The following is a 21,181-nucleotide window of genomic DNA, read 5'->3' on the forward strand; positions in this document are numbered from 1 at the left end:
GGAAAGGAGACAGAGCTCGGGTACGTGCGTTAGAGGAGTTAGGGCTTAAAGAGGAAAGAGGAATCGGGTAAAATGATTAATTAATATGTATATAAATATATATATATATATAAACATATATATATATATAGATATATATTAATTAAAACACAATTTACTTGCGCGCGGCGACGCGACAAAATGGGTGTCCTCCTCGGGCAAAATCGACGTTCCGGACGCGTTGGCGCAGTCCGTTTCGTCATCCGGGGTCGCTCGGACGACGTCGTCGACAATCGGGTCAAAAACGCGTCGAAAATTCAAATTTTACGTCGACAATCGGGTCAAAACGCGTCGAAATTTAAATTTCACAAAATTTCGACCCGCGATCGATCGTCCCAAAAGATTTGCTCGAGCCCTCGACAAATAACAGTGCAAGCGATGCGAATCGTGGCGATCAAACGCGTCAACTCTCCGAAATGCGAAGCTTGTGCGTGAGAGTGCGAATTGTGCAAAAGGCCACCCTAAGGCTCAGGAAGGTCCTATAGGGAATCCCTTTTGGGTTTCCTCATGTTGGTTTCGCCCTTCTAAGTGCTAGAAGTTGATACCATGCACGCGAAACCACAAAAGAGTACCGAAGCGGGTTGAATTTCTTGAACAAGGCGGGTCCCATTTCTAAGGTTCTAAGATAGTCGAAGGGAGATTCCTAAGGCTAGATCCTAAACTCTAAGCGGAAGACTAGACCTCACGAAAATTGAGGTCAACACAAGTATTCTAGCAAGCAAAAACCACATATATATTATAATCTCCTCACCTAAAGCTTATATATATTGATCAATATTACTTTTCATGGGACCACTCTTTTTTACTCTTTTTTACATACCTTCATAGCATATTCCTCTTCCTCTAGAAGCTCCTATGCCTATTTGCACCTCTCTAAAGAGTCACCTATAATCCACGATAGCACTCCCATCCACATTTAGATTTGACTAAGCCTAGAGCATGCATTTGTCAATTAACCTATAGAAAAATAAAAAACAAAGTATTGGTTATCTTGTAGACTCTATCTTGTTTGATCGTTCCATTTCCTTCCATATTTTTGCCTTATTTCTATTTAACATATTCCTATCATTAGTAAGATTCCTAATACATATCAGGAAAGGAAGTTGAATCTCCTATAGAAACAAGCTATGCTCTACTTAATCACCATACATGGGAATTGGTTACGGCACCTTCTAGGGTTAAGCCAATTTATTCATTGATAAATTTTAATTATGGGAGAGGCAATCTTGAAAACGTGTTAACTTACCAATTGTATCCCCTCTATCATCATCACCAATCTTTCACCATCTTTACTCTTTACCCAGATTAATTTGTTTTCCAAATTACAATTAGGGCATTTAGTTGTGTATATTTTGTTCATTCATTTAGTTCAACAATAGTTTTCTCATATGATCAGGTACTTATTTATCAAGTATTCTAGCAAGCAAAAACCACATACATATTATAATCTCCTCACCTAAAGCTTATATACTTTGATCGATATTACTTTTCATGGGGCCACTTTTTTTTACCCTTTTTTGCATACCTTCATAGCATATTCCTCTTCCTCTAGAAGCTTCTATGCCTATTTGCACCTGTCTAATAAGTCACCTATAATGACGACAATCATTATCCACCATAGCACTCCCATCCACATTTAGATTTAACTAAGCCTAGAGCATGCATTTGTCAATTAACCTATAGAAAGATAAAAAACAAATATTGGTTATCTTGTAGACTCTATCTTGTTTGATCGTTCCATTTCCTTCCGTATTTTTGCCTTATTTCTATTTAAAATATTCCTATCATTAGTAAGATTCCTAATACATATCAGGAGAGGAAGTTGAATCTCCTATAGAAACAAGCTATGCTCTACTTAATCACCATACATGGGAATTGGTTACGGCACCTTCTAGGGTTAAGCCAATTTATTCATTGATAAATTTTAATTATGGGAGAGGCAATCTTGAAAACGTGTTAACTTACCAATTGTATCCCCTCTATCATCATCACCAATCTTTCACCATCTTTACTCTTTACCCAGATTAATTTGTTTTCCAAATTACAATTAGGGCATTTAGTTGTGTATATTTTGTTCATCCATTTAGTTCAACAATAGTTTTCTCATATGATCAGGTACTTATTTATCAAGTATTCTAGCAAGCAAAAACCACATACATATTATAATCTCCTCACCTAAAGCTTATATACTTTGATCGATATTACTTTTCATGGGGCCACTTTTTTTTACCCTTTTTTGCATACCTTCATAGCATATTCCTCTTCCTCTAGAAGCTTCTATGCCTATTTGCACCTGTCTAATAAGTCACCTATAATGACGACAATCATTATCCACCATAGCACTCCCATCCACATTTAGATTTAACTAAGCCTAGAGCATGCATTTGTCAATTAACCTATAGAAAGATAAAAAACAAATATTGGTTATCTTGTAGACTCTATCTTGTTTGATCGTTCCATTTCCTTCCGTATTTTTGCCTTATTTCTATTTAAAATATTCCTATCATTAGTAAGATTCCTAATACATATCAGGAGAGGAAGTTGAATCTCCTATAGAAACAAGCAATAAACGTTGAGATGGTGCTCCACTTAATCACCATACATGGGAATTGGTTACTTCACCTTCTAGGGTTAAGCCAATTTATTCATTGATAAATTTTATCTTGATGGCTCAATTGGTTGGTGCAATTCTCAACTAATTTTCAAAGAGTTCACTTAAGTTTATTAGATTATTGGCACCTCAGCTTTGAGGCTTAACATTGTTTGCATTCTATATGCGACAAAAAATCAAATATGATATATGCTATAATGGATATAAGCAATGTCTTTCTTTATGAAAATCATAATAAGGCAATTTAGATAAAGCAATCATCTCAATATATTGATTAAGAACAAACCCACTTGCTTGTTAAAAATGTTATATATAGGCTTAAACAAAGCCCTAGGACTTGGTTTTAAAAATGATGCAACATTCTTGTCAATATTGACTATGGTAGCAGCATTCTAGAGCACTCCATCATCAACCATTCTCCACCAGGTTCATTTATGCCGGACATTTATGTTGACAAAATCTTCCTCATAAGTAGTAATAAGAAAAATCGAAGGCACCTGACATTTTATTTGAGTTTAATTTGCCTCTCTCTCTCTCTCTCTCTCTCTCTCTTATATATATATATATATATATATGTGTGTGTGTGCGCTCGCGCGCGCGCGCGCGGGGGCGCGTGTGTGCATGTGTGAGGAAATAGGTTCCATATCTTTCTTGAGGAAATTGGCCTTCTAGGTTAAAAGCCTGTTGATGCCTTTGCGGAGTTGAATTTTCCTACACAAAAAATGGGTCTATCTCTCATGGAGAAAATATATTACAGATCTTTTTGAGGGGACTATCCTTCTAGTTTGCAAACTTAATGGTATCCAAAAGTTGAACTATCTTATTTTTATTAGATCGTATATTCATCTTTCATAGAAATTATGAGCTAGCACATGTAAACTTTAAAACAGAAGCATTGTGAGGCTGTTCTAAACATTCTCAAGTATCTCAAAAGTATCCAAGAAAATGATTATTAAACGTTAAACTTCAGCGCTTAAATGTAAAAGCATTCTTTGATAGTAAGTCAACTTCTGGGCATTGTCTCTTTATAAGAGGTAATCTAGATACCTAAAAAAGTAAGAAACAAACAATTCTGACCTAATCGGTTGAATGTAGAAAATGTTCACATTCTGCATGTGAAGAAAAAGGAGTAAAAAACTATCTTCAACAACGAATTAAATTTGCAACTTACTCGGTCGATGGTTCTAGGTTGTAATAATCATGACAACATCTTTATCATCAACAATACAGTGTTTCATGAAAGAACTAACTATAATTAATTTATTGTTATTCCATTTGGAATGTTGTGCTTTCTATGAAAATCATCATCCCTTGTATCTTCAATTTAGAACAAGTGGCAGATATTTTTAAAAAACCCCAAGGTTCTTTTATCCTCTTAATTCTTCGAAAAGTTTCATTTAACTAAAAAATATGCTCCAGCTTTAGGCGTGTTCTTATAAGGAAACAATTATTAGGAAGGCTCTCGACTTTGTAATTAGGGTATATTCATTCTTTATTTATAACCAATGGGTTCTCCAGTGAAGAATAAACACAACAAAAGATCCTCCTTAACACCATGTATTGAATTCAATCAATATTATATTTATTACAATGTTATTGAAGAATATGATATACTTATAATGTAGGATTTGTGCTTGACATAGTAGTGACAATATTAGTTGAAATTTAAAGTGTGCTGAAAACTTGTTTCAATTCTAAATCGATTCAAAATCAACCCATCATTCAACTTATGTTAAAAGAAAAGTTCTATTGAGGTGTGACTCACTCGACTAGATTCATATGCACACACGTAAAAGCCATTCTATGCTGTTTTGAGATTGTTCAAATTTATTTTCTATTTAAAATTAGATATTATATTAATAAACATAAATAATTGTAATTTCCAACTCTATTTATATTATGAGTCATTTGAGTTGGCTTGGAATCAAGTTCAAGTGAAAATAATATCTGTTGAGTCATGCGTTAATAAATTTGAGTCAACTCGAACTAATTTTACGTCATCTTAGAAACAATTCATTTTAAGTCAAGTCGACTTAGCTCAAGCATCAATTTGAGTTCAACTTAATTTTGAGTTAGTGATTATCAATCATGAGTAAATAAATAATTTCCTATTACTTCCGTCCCTTCTCCTTAGTTTGTTGATTCAATCGCCACAAATTACATGACTGGCACAACTAATTTATTGCATAACCAACGACCGTATACTGGTACTCAACATATTCAGGTTGCCAATGAAAATAATATTCAAATTACAACAGTTGGTGATATTAACTCCTTCAAACATGTCTTGGTTTCTCCTAAATTATCTACTAATTTACTCTCTGTTGGTCAAATTGTAGATAATAACTGTGAAGATAATAACTGAGATAATAACTGTGACGTACATTTTTCTCGTGATGATTGTACTGTGCAGGATCAGGTGTCGGGGAAGGTGATAGCGAAGGGGCCTAAAGTGACAAACTATTTTCATTACAATTCACAGTTCCTCAGAATATGTCATTAACTTCTTCAGTTGTTGAGAATAAGACAGACATCTGACATAAAAGACTGGGTCATCCAAATGATATGGTGTTGAAACATTTAATTAAAAGTAGTGTTTTTCATTCTGCAGATAAAAGTTTAGTAGTTGATTGTTCTGTTTGTAAACTTGAAAAAAGTAAGACATTACCTTTTCCAAATTCAGACAATTGTGTTAATAAATGTTTTGACATTATTCATAGTGATGTTTGGGGAATTACACCAGTTATTTCACATGCTCAATATAGATATTTTGTGATATTTATTGATGATTACAGTCGATTTACTTGGATTTATTTTTTGAGCTCTAAACAGAAGTTTTTACTGTATTTCAAACTTTTTTTAGCATATGTTGAAACTCAGTTTTTTGCTTGCATAAAAATCTTACGATCTGATAATGGAATACATGTCTAATGAGCTTCAAGCATTTTTCCATAACAAAGGTATTATTTCACAACGTTCATGTCCCTATACACCGCAGCAAAATGGAGTTGCTGAACGAAAAAATCGACATCTATTAGATACTGTGCCCACATTACTGATAGAATCCTCTGTTCCAGCTAAATTTTGGACTGAAGCTTTATCTACTGCAGTTTATCTCATTTACCATCTCAACAATTGAAGTATGATTCTCCCTACTATCGATTTTTTGGTAAACATCCTAATTATCATATGCAACATACTTTTGGATGTGTTTGCTTTGTTCATCTACCCACTCATGAACGTCATAAGTTGGCAGCTCAGTCAGTACGATGTGCCTTTATGGGGGTATAGTCCTAATCATAAAGGTTTTGTGTGTTATGATTTGATTAATAGTCGCTGACATATTTCCCAGAATGTGATTTTCTTTGAGCATGAATATTACTTTCAGCATCATGTATCGACACCGAATACGGTTATACTTCCACAATTTGATAATTACTCTGCGGATAAATGGTTCATGCCAGACATTGTCTACACACAACGTCAGACCCCTTCACCTTCAATCCTCCACGACCCTAATCCAGAAATTGCTCCAATAAGTTTTCGACGATCAATAATAAGTCTTCGACGATCAACTCGGCGTATCCGTTCTCCGGATAGATATGATTATTCTGCAATTCTAACTAATACTACTGTTCATACCTCTTACTTCAGGCTGCTAAACAGGCTTGTTGGGTCAAAGCCATGCAAGAGGAACTTTAGGCATTTCAAGACAATCACACTTGGGATATTGTTTCATGTCCTACCTATATTAAACCCATTGGTTGTAAATGGGTTTACTCTCTTAAACTATCAATCTTGCCTTATATCTGTCAAGAGAGCCATAAGATCATAATAGTCAAATATTAGCTATTGTTGCATCTAAAAGCTGGTTCTTAAAACAGATGGATGTTAAGAATGCATTCTTACATGGGGATCTCAAAAATGTTTATATGACTCCTCCAGGTTTTCTACACCTTCACATGATATTTGTACGCTCAAACGATCACTATACGGTTTAAAACAGGTTCCACGGGCCTGGTTTGAAAAGTTTCGCAATACCCTTCTTAGCTTCTCTTTTATTCAAAGTCAATATGATTCTTCATTATTTCTTTGCAAAACAGACAAGAGAATTGTTTTGTTATTAGTCTATGTTGATAATATTATCATCACGGGATCTGACAATCAATTGATGTCTCAGCTACAAAAACATCTTCAAGGTTCTTTTCATATGAAAGATTTGGGATCATTAACTTATTTCTTAAGAGTTGAGGTTCACTCTTCTCTCACTGGTATTTTTCTTCATTAGCACAACTATACGAAGGGACTCATTGCTTTGGCTGGTCTTCAAGTTGGTCGCTCTGCTGACACTCCTTTCGAAGTAAATGTCGAATATCAACAGAATAATGGTGAATTCCTATCTGAACCATCTCTATATCGACAACTTGTTGGGAGTCTAAATTATTTGACTATTACACGTCCTGATATTTCATTTGCTGAACAACAAGTTAGTTAATTTATGCAAGCCCCTGCACATCTTCATTTAGCTGCAGTTCGACATATTGTTCGGTATTTGAAAGGTACTCATCGTGGTTTGTTCTTTTCGGCGAAGTCTCCTATCAACTTAACAGCATATGGTGATGTCGATTGGGCTGGTTGTTCTGATACACGCCGATCTATTACTGGATGGTGCATGTTTCTCGACAACTCTTTAATCTCTTGGAAGAGCAAGAAACAAGATCGAGTGTCTAAGTCATCTACTGAATCAGAAATCGATATCGTGTTATGTCATCTGCTTGTTCTGAGATCATTTGGCTTCGGGGTGTGCTAGCTGAGCTTGGTTTTCCCCAGCTTGAGTCTACTTCTCTTCATGCAGTTAATACAAGTGCTATCCAGATTGCTGCTAATCTCTTCTTTCATGAGCGCACTAAACACATTGAAGTGGACTGTCATTCCATTCGAGAAGCTTATGAGGATGGTGTTATATCTCTTCCTCATGTCACCTCTGTTCTTCAAACAGCTGATATATTTACTAAAGTTCTTTCTCGACAGCGTCATCAGTTTCTTGTTGACAAATTGATACTTCTTGATCAGACAACATCAATTTGAGGGGGGATATCAATCATGAGTAAATAAAGAGTTTCCTTTTTCATAATACTGCAAAAAAATAAATATTATATTGGCATGAAATCTTTCCTTTTAGCTGAATATTTAAATTAGGCACATGTATTAATTAAGTTACCTAGAATAGTTTATACAGAATATTATGTACCTCAGAATATTATGTACCTAAACCTAAAATAGATTGTACAGACGATTATTTATTGGAATGAAAGCAACGGAAAACGCATTCAGTCTATTTGTTCAAAAGTTGATAGTGATAATAAAAAATTGAGTTTGAGCCAAAGCCAACTCACTTAAAATTGACGTCATGGCAACCATGGCTTGATGTGCAGTTGAAGAGATTTCAATAAAAGGGGTTATTTGGTTAGAAATACTTAAAATGCATGTATTTTAGAAATAGAAGGGATGTTCGATTGGATATAAATCAAAAGGACTAAAATGAATTTGTGTTAATTTTGATACGTCTCAAATGCAGTGAAACACAATGGTAGCGAACAAAAGGCCAAGTGCAGCAGCAATAAGCGAAGGTGAGATCACAAAATTCCTACATTTAGAATTTTCTCGATTTGAATGCTTTCCAAATTTTTCAAAAAATGGACATTTTGGAATGTTATAAATCCGCTAAATGAACGCTTTCTATTTGATTTAGTTCAAAAAAATAATAATAATAAAAAAATAAAAAAAACTTCAAAACTCATAATTTTCTTACTTTACATTCCTGAAACTTGCAACCTTATAGCCCTTCTGTATTTTTAATCTATGCAAGATAAGGGACAAAATAAAAAGATGCCTGAAATTTAACCAATTTATGAAATAGCAATATTTCCTAGTGTTTGTAATCTTTCCCAAGGTATACTATATTCCCTTATTCATTTCATGTTAGGTCCATGCCTCCTGTTGTGTCTGTGCTTCATAGTGCAGCATTTATTCCATTACATGCAAGAGATAGGTGAGAATAAAGCTTGAGAAAATGTTTCAATTCATGCAGAATAATTACCAGGGAGCTGTCATACTGTAAGCAAAAAACAGTGTCAGACCTTGTATAGGGTGTCTAAGATGAGAAGATCGAGTTGTCCACCTCCGTCCTTTGAAATAACTATAAAAATTAAATAAACATAAAGAACAGTCAAGCAGTGAAGCCGTTAAACAGTAAATCTTTGGCATAAGTGAAATCCATGCAGCACAAATCAAAATGGAAATTACTATGTTATTGATGCTACTAACCTAATGTATTGACAATGACTACGGGAAGGAAGAAAGGAATTAAAATGTTAATAGTTTCATTTGCATTTCAGTTCGCATAACTCAGCCAATGAAATTCACGACCTATTGATATAGCCCAAAACAAATATAAACAGCAACCTAATCTGATGCTTGCATGTGGTGATGACTGAGGGTATAATTTGTTCAGTACAAACTTTACCACAAGGATTGATCTTCTCATGTAATCTGCTCTTTGAAAAAAAATATGAGGGAAAAAATGTGGTGATCATGGAGATCACCGAAGGCAATAATAAAAAAATCACTCTTTGCTCAAAGATTGACAAAACAATGGTTCTCTGAAATTGACATGGCATGATAACCCTCTATAAAGTAGATTGGGAAAAAACCAAACACCACCTCCCAAACTACAACCACTAGACGACAAAGGAAAGCACAAGAATGGCTGGGTGGCGGTGGTTTGGGAAGAGAAACACGGGATTCATATTAATTGCTAGGTAGACATTACAACAGAAAACTCACGCATGAATCTGGAATATCTGTATTACTAACTACCTATAAGTTCAGCAAAAGCCAGCGCTTTACACATTCTAGTTACCCTTGTAATGTAATTAATATGCCTTCTAAGTAAAACTCAAATCACATAGAAAAAGTTCAAGAACCGGGTTTTATATATCTCCACCTTCTATATAAATATATAAATCTAACTATTGTTACACACCAACTAACCCCCTGGTAGGGTCAATCGTGGTGTGACTGAGGCTAGTAATTTGGTCATACCAACTCAGACCAGCACTCATCCTGACTTTTATAATCAGAGCTCGGTGGGTGACGAATTAGTCTAACTGGATCGCCGTAACATACGTGACATATTGCATTTCAAATATATACTCATAAGCATGGAAATCATATTCATCCAAAACATGAAAACTATACAGAACTGTTAAATGCAATATAACAAAAATATGTACCCAAAATACATGTACAAGCTATCAAAATTAACATGCAAAAGCTATATAAAGACACACCTAACTACTCTTCCCGGTGCTCGTTGCTCTTATATGGAAGGCAACAAACAATAAAGAATGAGCAACAACGAGCTCAGAGAAATTATCAAGACCAACATAAAATTTTGTACATGAAAAAGAAACAAGTGCAATCAAACTATACATATCTACACAGATCATAACATGCTAGCATAATAAAAAATATGAAAAAAGAGCAGAAACAAAAATTAAGACCGCAGTGTAACATGTAGGTCATAAGCATGAAATCATAAGCAAAAAAATGCTCATAATTGATAATTGTATGTAATCGTAGCAATGTTTTTTCACAGATTTCATTTCATAGTAATGTTACTAGTGTAATGTATAAAGTTCAACTATTTTCATTTTCTTTCATCGTGAGTCATCACTTTATCCCAAAAGACACATAAACTATCAAAAAAGGTTGGGTTTCACCCAACATAACAGTTACCGACAACCCCTCTGATACTCACGGTTCTCTAACGTTCTGTCACCGCCAATTCCAACGGTTCCCAGAATTTCGTCCCGTATGAGTATCATGAGTCGGAAACACTATATCTCTGCATAATGAACTTGCAAGCACTTATGTAATAATTTATCCCCTAACATTCCTTGTGACATTTAAATCATCACTTTTGCATCAAATATTTATCAGACATTACATGTATCGTAAGCATGGGCAAGAGACATATCAAATAAATACCTGCAAGAAATTCATATTATATATACAGTCATACATATCACGATCTGATCAAAGCATTACATATATCGTAATAAAACTAAACGTGCATTTATAATTTCGATTGCAGGTATTCATTTATAATATGCAGAAAGTTCTAAATGCATCTATGTTAAAAAAAAATCATATGAAAACCTATAGAAGACATTTTTCTTAAATTAGCATAAGATTATTTCACCTAACTTGATAGAGCAGCCCTACGACGAGTGCCCACACGCTTCTCGAGTTTGTCGTCTCATATAGACAACTTGGAGCTTGTAGACAACATAGAATTTCATAAAATTTAACTCATAACATGGTTAGCATAAAAACATGCATTAAATGTCAAAACATACCTTAAAAGAAATTTTCGTGATAAATTTTCCTTTTCTGAAAATATCTAAATTCTCTCCAACACTTCCAAACACCTTAATCTTCACATTCCCTCATGATTTCGCGTTAAAACCAGTACGAAAGCTTACAAAGGACTTTCCAACATTTCCTGCACACAATCAACGCCTTCGATGGCTACCAAAAAATATAAAAGTATGAAAAACAAGACAAGTGGACCTGGAGCCCCAAAACGCGAGCAACAACACCTAGCGATCACTCAGTTTACTATTCGCCCGATAATACTCGTGCCCTTGCACTGTAAAATTGGTCACAGGGCTCACCTGCTTCAACCGTGACAGACAAGGAGAGGGGAATCATAAGAGAGGAAAATAGGGATAAGAGTAGAAATTTTGAAAACCCTAGACCCGTGCAATCAAAACCCGTGAATTAAAGGTGTAAGAGGTCTGTTGGCTACAGTAGCTGAGGATTAAGGGAGGGATTAATTAAAATAATTAAGATTTTATTATTTTAATAAAACTTATAATTTCAATATTTTATATTTCTCAAACCTTTCTTAATTTACATGTAGTGCTTTATATCGAATTGCTTAATTTCATGCGTAGAATTTTATAAAATTGCTTCAAGCATATTCTAAGACGTGTGAAATTTGAGGTATTTTTAAAATTTGTCAAACTTACTTGATTTCTCAAAATTAGATATTACAGCTCTCCCCTGCTTATAAAAATATCCTCCTCAAAATTGTTGGCTTTACTTGAAGAGAGGGATATTTATGTAGCATGTCTTCTTCTTTTCCCACGTTACTTCCTTTCGAGGGCTGTAATTCCACTGTATCTTCATAAAAAGAATCTGTCTATTTCAGAGCTTCTTAACATCAGTTGCTAAAATCTTTTCAGACTCTTCAATATATGTTAGATTTTCTCATAATTCGATTTCATGTGAAATTCTCTGCTATGAATTTGAAACTCATTTCCTTAACACGGAAATGTGAAACACATCATGATTTCCGCAGGTAACGCTAATCTGTAGGCAACTGGACTGATCATTTCTATAATTTCAAAAGGACCATTATACCAAGAACTCAGTTTGCTTCCCTAACCAAATCAAGTTGTACCTTTCATTGGCCTGATTTTCAAAGATACGAAATCTCAACCATCAAATTCAATTGCTTTGTGCTTTAGGTCCTAGTCTTTTTGTTACTGATCCTAAGCAGTTTTCAATCTATCTCTAATTAATCTGATTTTCTTTATGGCTTCATCAACTAACTGAGGACCTAACATTTGACGTTCACCCACTTTAACCCAACTGAGTGAAGTTCTGCACTTTCTGCCATACAGTGCTTCATAAAGTGTTATTTTGATACTAGACAAATAACTATTGTTGTAGGCAAATTCGATCATTGAATGTGATCTTCTCAACTACCTCCAAAGTCGGGAAAATAAAGCCTTAACTGATCTTCGAACACCTGAATTGTCTTTTATGATTGTCTGTCGATTTGTAGATGAAATACAATATTGAAATGTAACTGCATACCCAAACTTTGTTGAATGTCTTTCCACAACCTAAGCGTAAATCTTCCATCTCTGTTAGAAACAATAGTTTTTGGAATTCCATGAAATCTAATAATTTTTTGACAAATAATCTGACCAGTTTTTCTAATGAATATGTTTGTTTGATAGACAAAAATTAAGTTGACTTTGTTGATTTGTTATAATGACCCAAATGCTGTCACGATCCTGCTGGATCAAGGAAATCCCACGAAAAAATCCATAGCAATTTCATCCAATTTTAATTCAGGCATCGACATTGATTATAGCAATTCATTAGATATCTAATGAAAGGTCTTTACAATCTGACATTCTTAACATTGAGATACATATTCAACAACATCATTTTTTATACCTGACCACCAGCAAGCCAATTTCAAATCTTTGTATATTTTTTGTGTTGCCTGAATGAATTGTGTAGCCCTAAATGATGATCTTCATGCAAAATTTCTGCTATCAAATCATAATCAGCAGGTACTCATATCAGTGGTTTATTTTGGATAATGTCATCTTCATCAGCAGAAATATTGCCATCTTTCTATATTGACACTGCTTTAGGAGTTTCAAATATTCGTAGCTAACCTTTTGTACTGCCTTGATTTTATTACTTAAAGTTAGTTGCACTGCCAGTTGATGTAAATAACTCATATCACCTGATTTTCTAACTTCCAACTGTAAAGCATCAAGTTTATTAACCAACTTTGGCCTCCGAGTAAGAATCCAACTCACACTCCCTGTGGATTTACAACTCAATGCATCAGCAACTACATTTGTTTGGCCCTGATAATGTTGTATATTTAGATCGTAATCTTTGATCAACTCTACCATCTTCAATGCATCCAAATTCAGTTCATTGAGTGAAAATATACTTCAGAATTTGATAATCAGTGAAGACTTCACATTTCACGCCATACAAATAATTTCGCCAAATGTTGAGAGTAAACACTACATCAGCTAACTACAGATCATGTATCAGATAGTTCCTTTCATGTGGCTTCAACTGTCTGGATGCATAAACTATCACAATTTTATTCTGCATTAAAATGCAACCCAAGCCTCTTAATAATGCATCGCCATGAATCTGAAATACTTCTGTGCCTGATGGAAGAGCTAACATTGGTGTTGCAATCACATGTTTCTTCAACTTTTGAAAATTATACTCGTATTCTGTAGTCCACTCAAACTAAACATCTTTTCTCATCAGTTTGGATAACAACATTTATTTGTGAAAATCCTTTGACGAACCTCTTGTAATATCCCGTCAAATCAAGAAGATTACGTACCTTTGTAACATTTTTTGGAGTAGGTCATTTCACAATTGCCTTCACCTTTTGAGGATCTACTAAAATTCTCTTACCACTGATAATATGTCCCAAAAAATGTAATGTTTCGCAGTCAAAATTCACATATAAAAAATTTTGCATATAACTGATTCTATCTCAACAACTGCAATATCATCCTTAAATGATTGGCATGATCTTCATCAGTTTTTAAATTGATCTAAATATCGTCAATATATATATAATGACAAATTGATTCACATATGGCTTGAAAATCCAACTCATCGGGTCCATATATGGTCCCAAATGTTGTCTTATTTATATTTGTCTCCTTGACTCCGACATGAATCATTGACCATGCGCACAAGATATTTGTCCTTGATTGTCACCTTCTTCAACTCTCTGTAATTAATACATAACTGCATGAATCTATCCTTCTTCCTGATGAATAATACTGAAGCAGTTCACGGTGAATTATTTCGACTAATAAAACCCTTATCGATCAATTCTTGCAACTGACATTTCAATTCTTACAACTTTTTCAGAGTCAAACTATATAGAGATTTGAATATTGTAGACGTTCCTGGTTGCACATCAATACTAAACTCTACTTCACGTTATGATGGTGGCACTGTCAGTTCTTCAGGAAATACAACAGAAAATTCTAAAACCAATGGGATGTTTTTCAATTCCTGTACATATTTATTTATCACTTCTATATTTGCCAAAAATATCACTCCACTTCGCAAATACTTCCTAACTTTCACTGCACTAATCAAGGAAGATTATGCATTTTGATCACATGGGATATCAAAATGATTTTTCACCAGGCGATTTCAGTTTCGTCCGCCTTTTCTAACATTCAATTGTAGCAAAATGATTTATCAACCAATCGATCCCCAAAATGACATCAAATGTTTGAATTGATACGATAATCTACTCTGCTGACAATTTCTTATCATAAATATGAACATGCACTACACTTTTTATTGACATAAAACCCACTTCTCGAGAGCACGGTAACACACAAATCAGGAGTAAAATGCATCTAAATCGAATAGAACAGTGTTAGGTTGATCATGAATTAAGAGCATATCTGTAACCACATCTTCAAATTCATTGGCTTCTTGAGGGGAAATTGCAAAAACTTCAGGCTTTTGCTCGTTGCTCAATTCTGCATTCTGAAGTTTCACCATTTATTTGCACCGAAGACTTTCCTAAAAACTGTGTTCTGCTGGGTTGACTGCTTTTCAAAAATTATCTAGATTGTCGTTTTCCCTGAATTGCCTATGGTATGTTGTACTTTTCTTGTGGAGGTTGTCCACATTTATACATATTCAGAAACCGATCAAGCACTATCCAAAATGTCTTTTTCACATTCTTCCCAAATTAGTTTTTTCTATCTGAGGCCGCACCTGCTTACCTCCTGATTCAATTTTCTTGCTCTGGAAGTGTTCTCTTTAGCCAAAATCCTTTCTCTTGCCTGCCTGCTGGAAAAATTTCAACTTATTTTCAATTCTTTATGGCCTTTCAACAAGCACGGAGAAATCATTGATTTCAAATGGAGCTAATGAGAACCTCAAATGATCTCTAAAACCGCATAGAAATCTTAACACTTTTCCTCCGTGGTGCGGACATAGTGAGATGCATATCTGGAAAAAAAATAAAATTCTGCCTCATATTACATAATTGTCTTGGACCCTTGAGTTGATTGAGAACTATCTTGCAGTGCTAATCTGGCTGAAGACGGGATAAATCAATCTATAAAGAATTCCCACTGAATCTGTGGAAGAGGTATCGGCTAAAATTTTTCTCTATGTTACGTCTACCACCATCTCTCTCCTTCGCCTACTAGCATGAACGTAGTTGGTACCACTTTTTTGTTTTCCGGGCAAATCATATCATCTAGAATTTTTGCGATCTTCAGAAACCAATCTGCAGCAACGGTACAGTTACTAACACCCTTGAATGCAGGTGGCTTGAAAAACTGAAATATCTTGAAGTGTCTATCCACTTCTGCCTCGGTTCCATATCTACGCCCTGTACTGATAGAGGATCTTTAGATAACAGTCATTTTATCAACTATTTGTGATATCAGCTACACAATGCCCAATTACTCGGTGGTTCTGGTGTCTGCATTTGTCTTGTTTTGATTTTCATCTCTATTCAAAACCTTGGTAGCTCTAACTTTATGTTCTGCACTTGGCTTACGAGAGTTTTTTCTAATTCTTCTCTAGACAAGTATATCTGTATTTTTCTAATTCTTCTCCACACAAGTATATTTGTATTTGCAAAATTTATTATTCACATGCAATTTATCATATAAAATTTTATCATGCACACGTGACACCTAGGTCATAAGGGTTACCCACCTCAGATTCATCAACTTATAATTTTGTATAAATCAATTCAAATTTAATCTCATTCTCACTTTTTATAAATCCAACACGCTTTCATTATTCTTTTAATCCAACAACTATGCTTTGATACCACTTTCCATCACAGCCCAACTAACCCCCCTGATAGAGTCAATTGTGGTATGACAGAGGTTGCCTTGTTGGTCAGACCAAATCTCACCAGCACTCATCAAGACTTTTATAATCAGAACTCAGTGGGTGATGAATTAGTCTAACTAGATCGCCGCAACATATATGATATACTGCATTTCAAATACAAACTCGGAAGCATGAAAATTATATTATCCAAAACATAAAAACTATATCCAACTACTAAATCCATAATAATAAAAATACATACCCAAAATATATGTACAAACTTCCATTTGTGCAGAAGCTGTACAAAGACACACCTGACTACTCGCCCCAGTGCTCGTTGCCCCTACCTGGAAGACAACAATGAAGAATGAGCAACAACGGACTTAAAGAAATAATCAAGGCTAACATAAGATTTTATACATGAAAAAGAAACAACGTGCAATGAAGCTATACATATCTACACACAGATCATAACATGTTAGCATAATAGAGAACATAAAAATAGAGCAGATACATAAAACAAGACTACAGTGTAACATGTAAGTTGTAAATATGAAATCATAAGTGAAAGCATATTCATAAATATTTAATGTAAATAATTGTACAAATGTCATTTTATATAGATTATTTCACAATAATGTTGCTAGTTTAATGTACAGAGTTCAACTATTTCCATATTCTTTCATCATCAGTCGTCACTCTGCCCTAAAGACCACATAAACTATCTAAAAATGTTGGGTTTCCCCAACATAGAAGTTATCGACAACCCTCCTAACATTCACTCACGGTTCTCTAACGTTCTGTCACCACCGAATTCTCAAGGGTCGAGAATACTATATCCATGCAATGTAGTTGCGAGCACTCATATAATAGTACCCCCTAACATTCCTTGTGACATTTAAATCATCACTCCTACATCAAACATTTATTAGGCATTATATGTATCATAGGCATGACACGAGGCATAACAAATGAATACCTGTAGAAAATTCATATCATATGCATAGTAATACATAGCATAATCCGATCATAGCATTATATATATCATAAGTAACGTTCATTCATACTTTCAACTGCAGATATTCATTTACAATAAATAGGAAGTTCTAAATACATCTGTGACAAAATAGAAATCATATGAAAACCTATAGAACATTATTTTTATTAAAATAACACAAGATTATTCATCTGACTTGACAGAGCAACTCTACGACGAGTGCCAACGCGCTCATATCGAGCTCGTCGCCTCTTATAGACCAATTTGGAGCTCTTAAACAACATAGGATTTGATAAAATTTGGTTTATTACATGATTAACCCAAAAACATGCATTAAATACCAAAACATACCTTAAAATGACTTTTCGGCGTAAATTTATTTTTCCGAAAACACCAAATTCTCTCCAACACTTCCAAACACTTTAATCTTCACCTTCCCCTCATTGATTTCGTGTTAAAATAATACAGAAGCTTGAAAAGGACTTTCGACATTTCTGGGACACAATTTGCGCCTTTGATGACTAACAAAAACTATAAAAGCATGAAAAATGAGGCAAATGTCAAAACTGAATGGTGAGGAAAGAAATGAAAGCTTCAAATATCGCGAAAGAGAGATTCAAACTTACAGAATTCCTCGAAGCCTTAAATCACAAGCTAAGACGCAAGGCAATCGCTCAATCTACTATTTGCCGCTGCTTCTCGCGCCCCTTGCATTATAACAAGGGTTGCAGGGCTCGCCTGCTTAAGCCGCGACGAACAGGAGAGGGGAATCGCAAGAGAGGAAGTTAGGGAAAAGAGTAGGAAACTTCGAAGTCCCTAGACCCATGCAATTAAAACCCGTGAATTAAAGGCATGAGAGGTCGGTTGGCTACAGTATCTTGGGATTAATTGAGGGATTAATTACAATAATTAAGGATGCGTTTGGCGCACTGTTTTCCCTGCTACGTGGCACCGCCCTGTGATTTTTTTTCATTTTGGGCGGCGTCTCCTCCGCGGTCTGTCGCGATTCGTTGCGAACGCCGGACTCAGAAGGGTAACAGAGCCTAGCGTTCGCCGCAGGAGCATGAAATCATTTTACAATGGTGCCCCCACGCTAACCTAAACGCGAGCGTTCCTCAAACTCCCAAAGCTGCTCCTATTCTCAATCATCTCGCATCTCCTCTTCCCAACCGCTTATCGTCTCTTCCACTTCCCGAGCGAAGGTCGTCTCGCATCCCTCATCTTCCCCAACCCTCGTCGAGTTCATCTTCCCGAGCGACGATCTCCTCCTCAGATCGCAGCCTGGTTTCCTCAAGCAACGGTAAGATTTTTTTTCCTCAAGCAGAGGTAAGTTTGATTTTCGTTATAAGAGTATTTTAGCCACTATCAAATTGCCCATTGCTTTTTGACCGTATTTTTAGATGGATTGATGGCATTTGTTTTACATCGATTGTTATGTTGTTATGAGTGGAATTTTCTTGTGGAATTTTCTTGAGTGACCTATGTGATCTTTTTTCCAAATTGATTACAAGAAGTTTCATTTTTCCTTCTGTCTCCTCCATCGGTATCACTTCCAATAAGAAGATGATTCATGTATGATCCAACATGCATTTTTGACTTAAGAATTGTGTGATATATGTAAATACATAGGTTAGCTCTTGCATTTCCTTAATTTGGTTTCGCTCTATATTAATAACTTCGCATTACATACATTGAAGCATAGGGGAGGTGGCATGAGTGTAAAACTTGATGTTGTAAGTGCTAGATATGTAAAAATTGATGTTTTAAGTGCTAGATATGTCGTTGTCATACTTTTATTTTTAAACAGCTCCACTAAACAGGGGCAGAATGATCATTTTTTCAAAAACAATTGTCACACCAAACAGACAGTCAGCTTCCCCGCAGCAGCTTTCTGGAACAACACAGCTGCAGCTAAAAAGCTGAGAAGCTGCAGTTGCACCAAACAGAGCCTAAGATTTTATTTATTTAATAAAATTTATAATTTCAATATTTTATATTTTCCAAACCATTCATAATTTACATGTATTATTTTATATCGAATTGATCGATTTCATGCATAGAATTTTATAAAATTGCTTTGAGCACATTATGAGGTTTGAGAAATTTGATGTACTTTTAGAATTTTTTGAACTTACTTGATTTCTCGAAATTTGGGCGTTACAACTATAGAGAAGATGGAAGTAACATTCCAGCCAAACTGGCCATGAACTAATTATTGATGTTTGTCATCGATGGCTTAATTCACGTAACTAGTGATATAGTCAAATGGTTCTGCATTATTCACTGAGCTGATGATGTAACAGTTTCTAGTGATATACTGAAATGCTTTTGTCTTTCCAAAGTATAAACCTCTAGCAAACCAATACTGAAGAGACAATGACGCAATTTAGTTTCTGTATAATAGAATAGAAACATTATGTCGTACCATGCTCAGTAGTAACAGGGAAGCGTGAAACATCAGAAATATATGCAATTCTTGATTTTCTTCCAAAAAGGAAGCCTAAACAGACATAATCCTCACCATGCATCACCTGCATTCAGGAACAGGGAATGAGAAAGAAGATCACGCTTCAAAAACTAAAAAGGAGTTAGCCAAAAAAAGTAGGTGATTAACTGGTAGAGGAACAAACTCTAGGCCAGATGATATAAATGGTTTCTTACAATCCGACTCAATTATCCTCCAATCGAGCTGGGCAACACGTCTTACTTCTTCTCCTTCCTTCAATTTTTTCTTAACCAAATAAGGAAATTTTTCTGCAACACTGTTCCAAAAAGAAGTCTTCATGCATGGACAAACAAATACATTGAAACATTGATTTGCAATTACAGGTATCAATGAGCGACTTGAAAGAAATTGTAAACTAGATGAAAAGTAATGAAAACAAATGAGCCAACTTGTACTGGTATTTTACTTTACCGCTGTGTAGAAGCATACTGAGAATCAGAATGAAAGATGATAAAAACTTCATAAATTTTTTTCCTAAAGCTACAAATGTGTTTGGTCATACGAGTTATCGGTGCTAACATAGTCATCTTTATCATTAGTTTTATCTCAACTAGTTCAGGACAGCATTATGAATCCCCATTTTTTCATTCATTCCTATTGACTGTTGTTGAAGGTGCTAAATTGATTCTTAGCAAATCATTTAGAACAACTTCTATCGAAGAAAATTTAGATCAACCCATTTTCATTCCTAAATCTCTTTAATTTTATCAACTAAATAGATGCATTTTCTACCCTTTCTTCATATATGTTCAAATTACCTAAATTTACTTTGAGTGAAATTATCTTCAGAAGATATTACCTCAACCATGACGTAAAATTTAATTTGTAATAATTTTTCAAAATAAGCTAACCTACAGAAATTTGAAGTGTTAACAACTTGAGATAACATACAACAAATTGAAAGGTTTACGTAATGTAGGTAGTCTTAAGGCCTAAGGTTCACTAATATCAACTAAGGATGTTATATGCCAAAGAAGGATGCAAAAGAACACAATACTCATTTCCCAACTTCAATTTAAGCAAAGGATTGGTCTCTCTTAGGGCCCGTTTGGGGCAGCTTATAAGTGCGAGAGGCGTTTGCAAAACGCCGTCTCACCGTTTGAAAAACACATTTCGGCAGCTTATCTGAAAACTTTGTTGGGTTTTTACAATAAACATAGGTCGCGGGTCGAATCCCGCGGGTCGCTTTTCAGGATAAGCTGCTTATCTGAATAAGTACAAGCTGCCCCATACGCACCCATAATGCAAAATCATAGCCTACTACAATCAATCCGAACTATAATTTGGA

General features: G+C 34.9%; 1 protein-coding gene across 3 annotated transcripts in view; it reads right to left on the bottom strand.

Moving 5' to 3' along the window:
- Positions 1-20,149, bottom strand: part of LOC110039161 (putative hydrolase C777.06c) — a gene marked incomplete at its 5' end in the record, with an annotated part of 47,495 nt that extends 27,346 nt beyond the window's left edge. For all 3 annotated transcript variants that reach the window (XM_020744124.1, XM_020744125.1, XM_020744126.1), the window contains 3 exon segments: positions 8,791-8,849; positions 19,813-19,918; positions 20,002-20,149. In XM_020744124.1, the coding sequence (XP_020599783.1) occupies positions 8,791-8,849; positions 19,813-19,918; positions 20,002-20,149 (313 nt within the window).
- Between the last annotated feature and the right edge of the window lie 1,032 nt (positions 20,150-21,181).

The sequence above is a fragment of the Phalaenopsis equestris genome, unplaced genomic scaffold (genome assembly GCF_001263595.1).
Source record: "Phalaenopsis equestris unplaced genomic scaffold, ASM126359v1 Scaffold235604, whole genome shotgun sequence".
Lineage (NCBI taxonomy): Eukaryota > Viridiplantae > Streptophyta > Magnoliopsida > Asparagales > Orchidaceae > Phalaenopsis > Phalaenopsis equestris.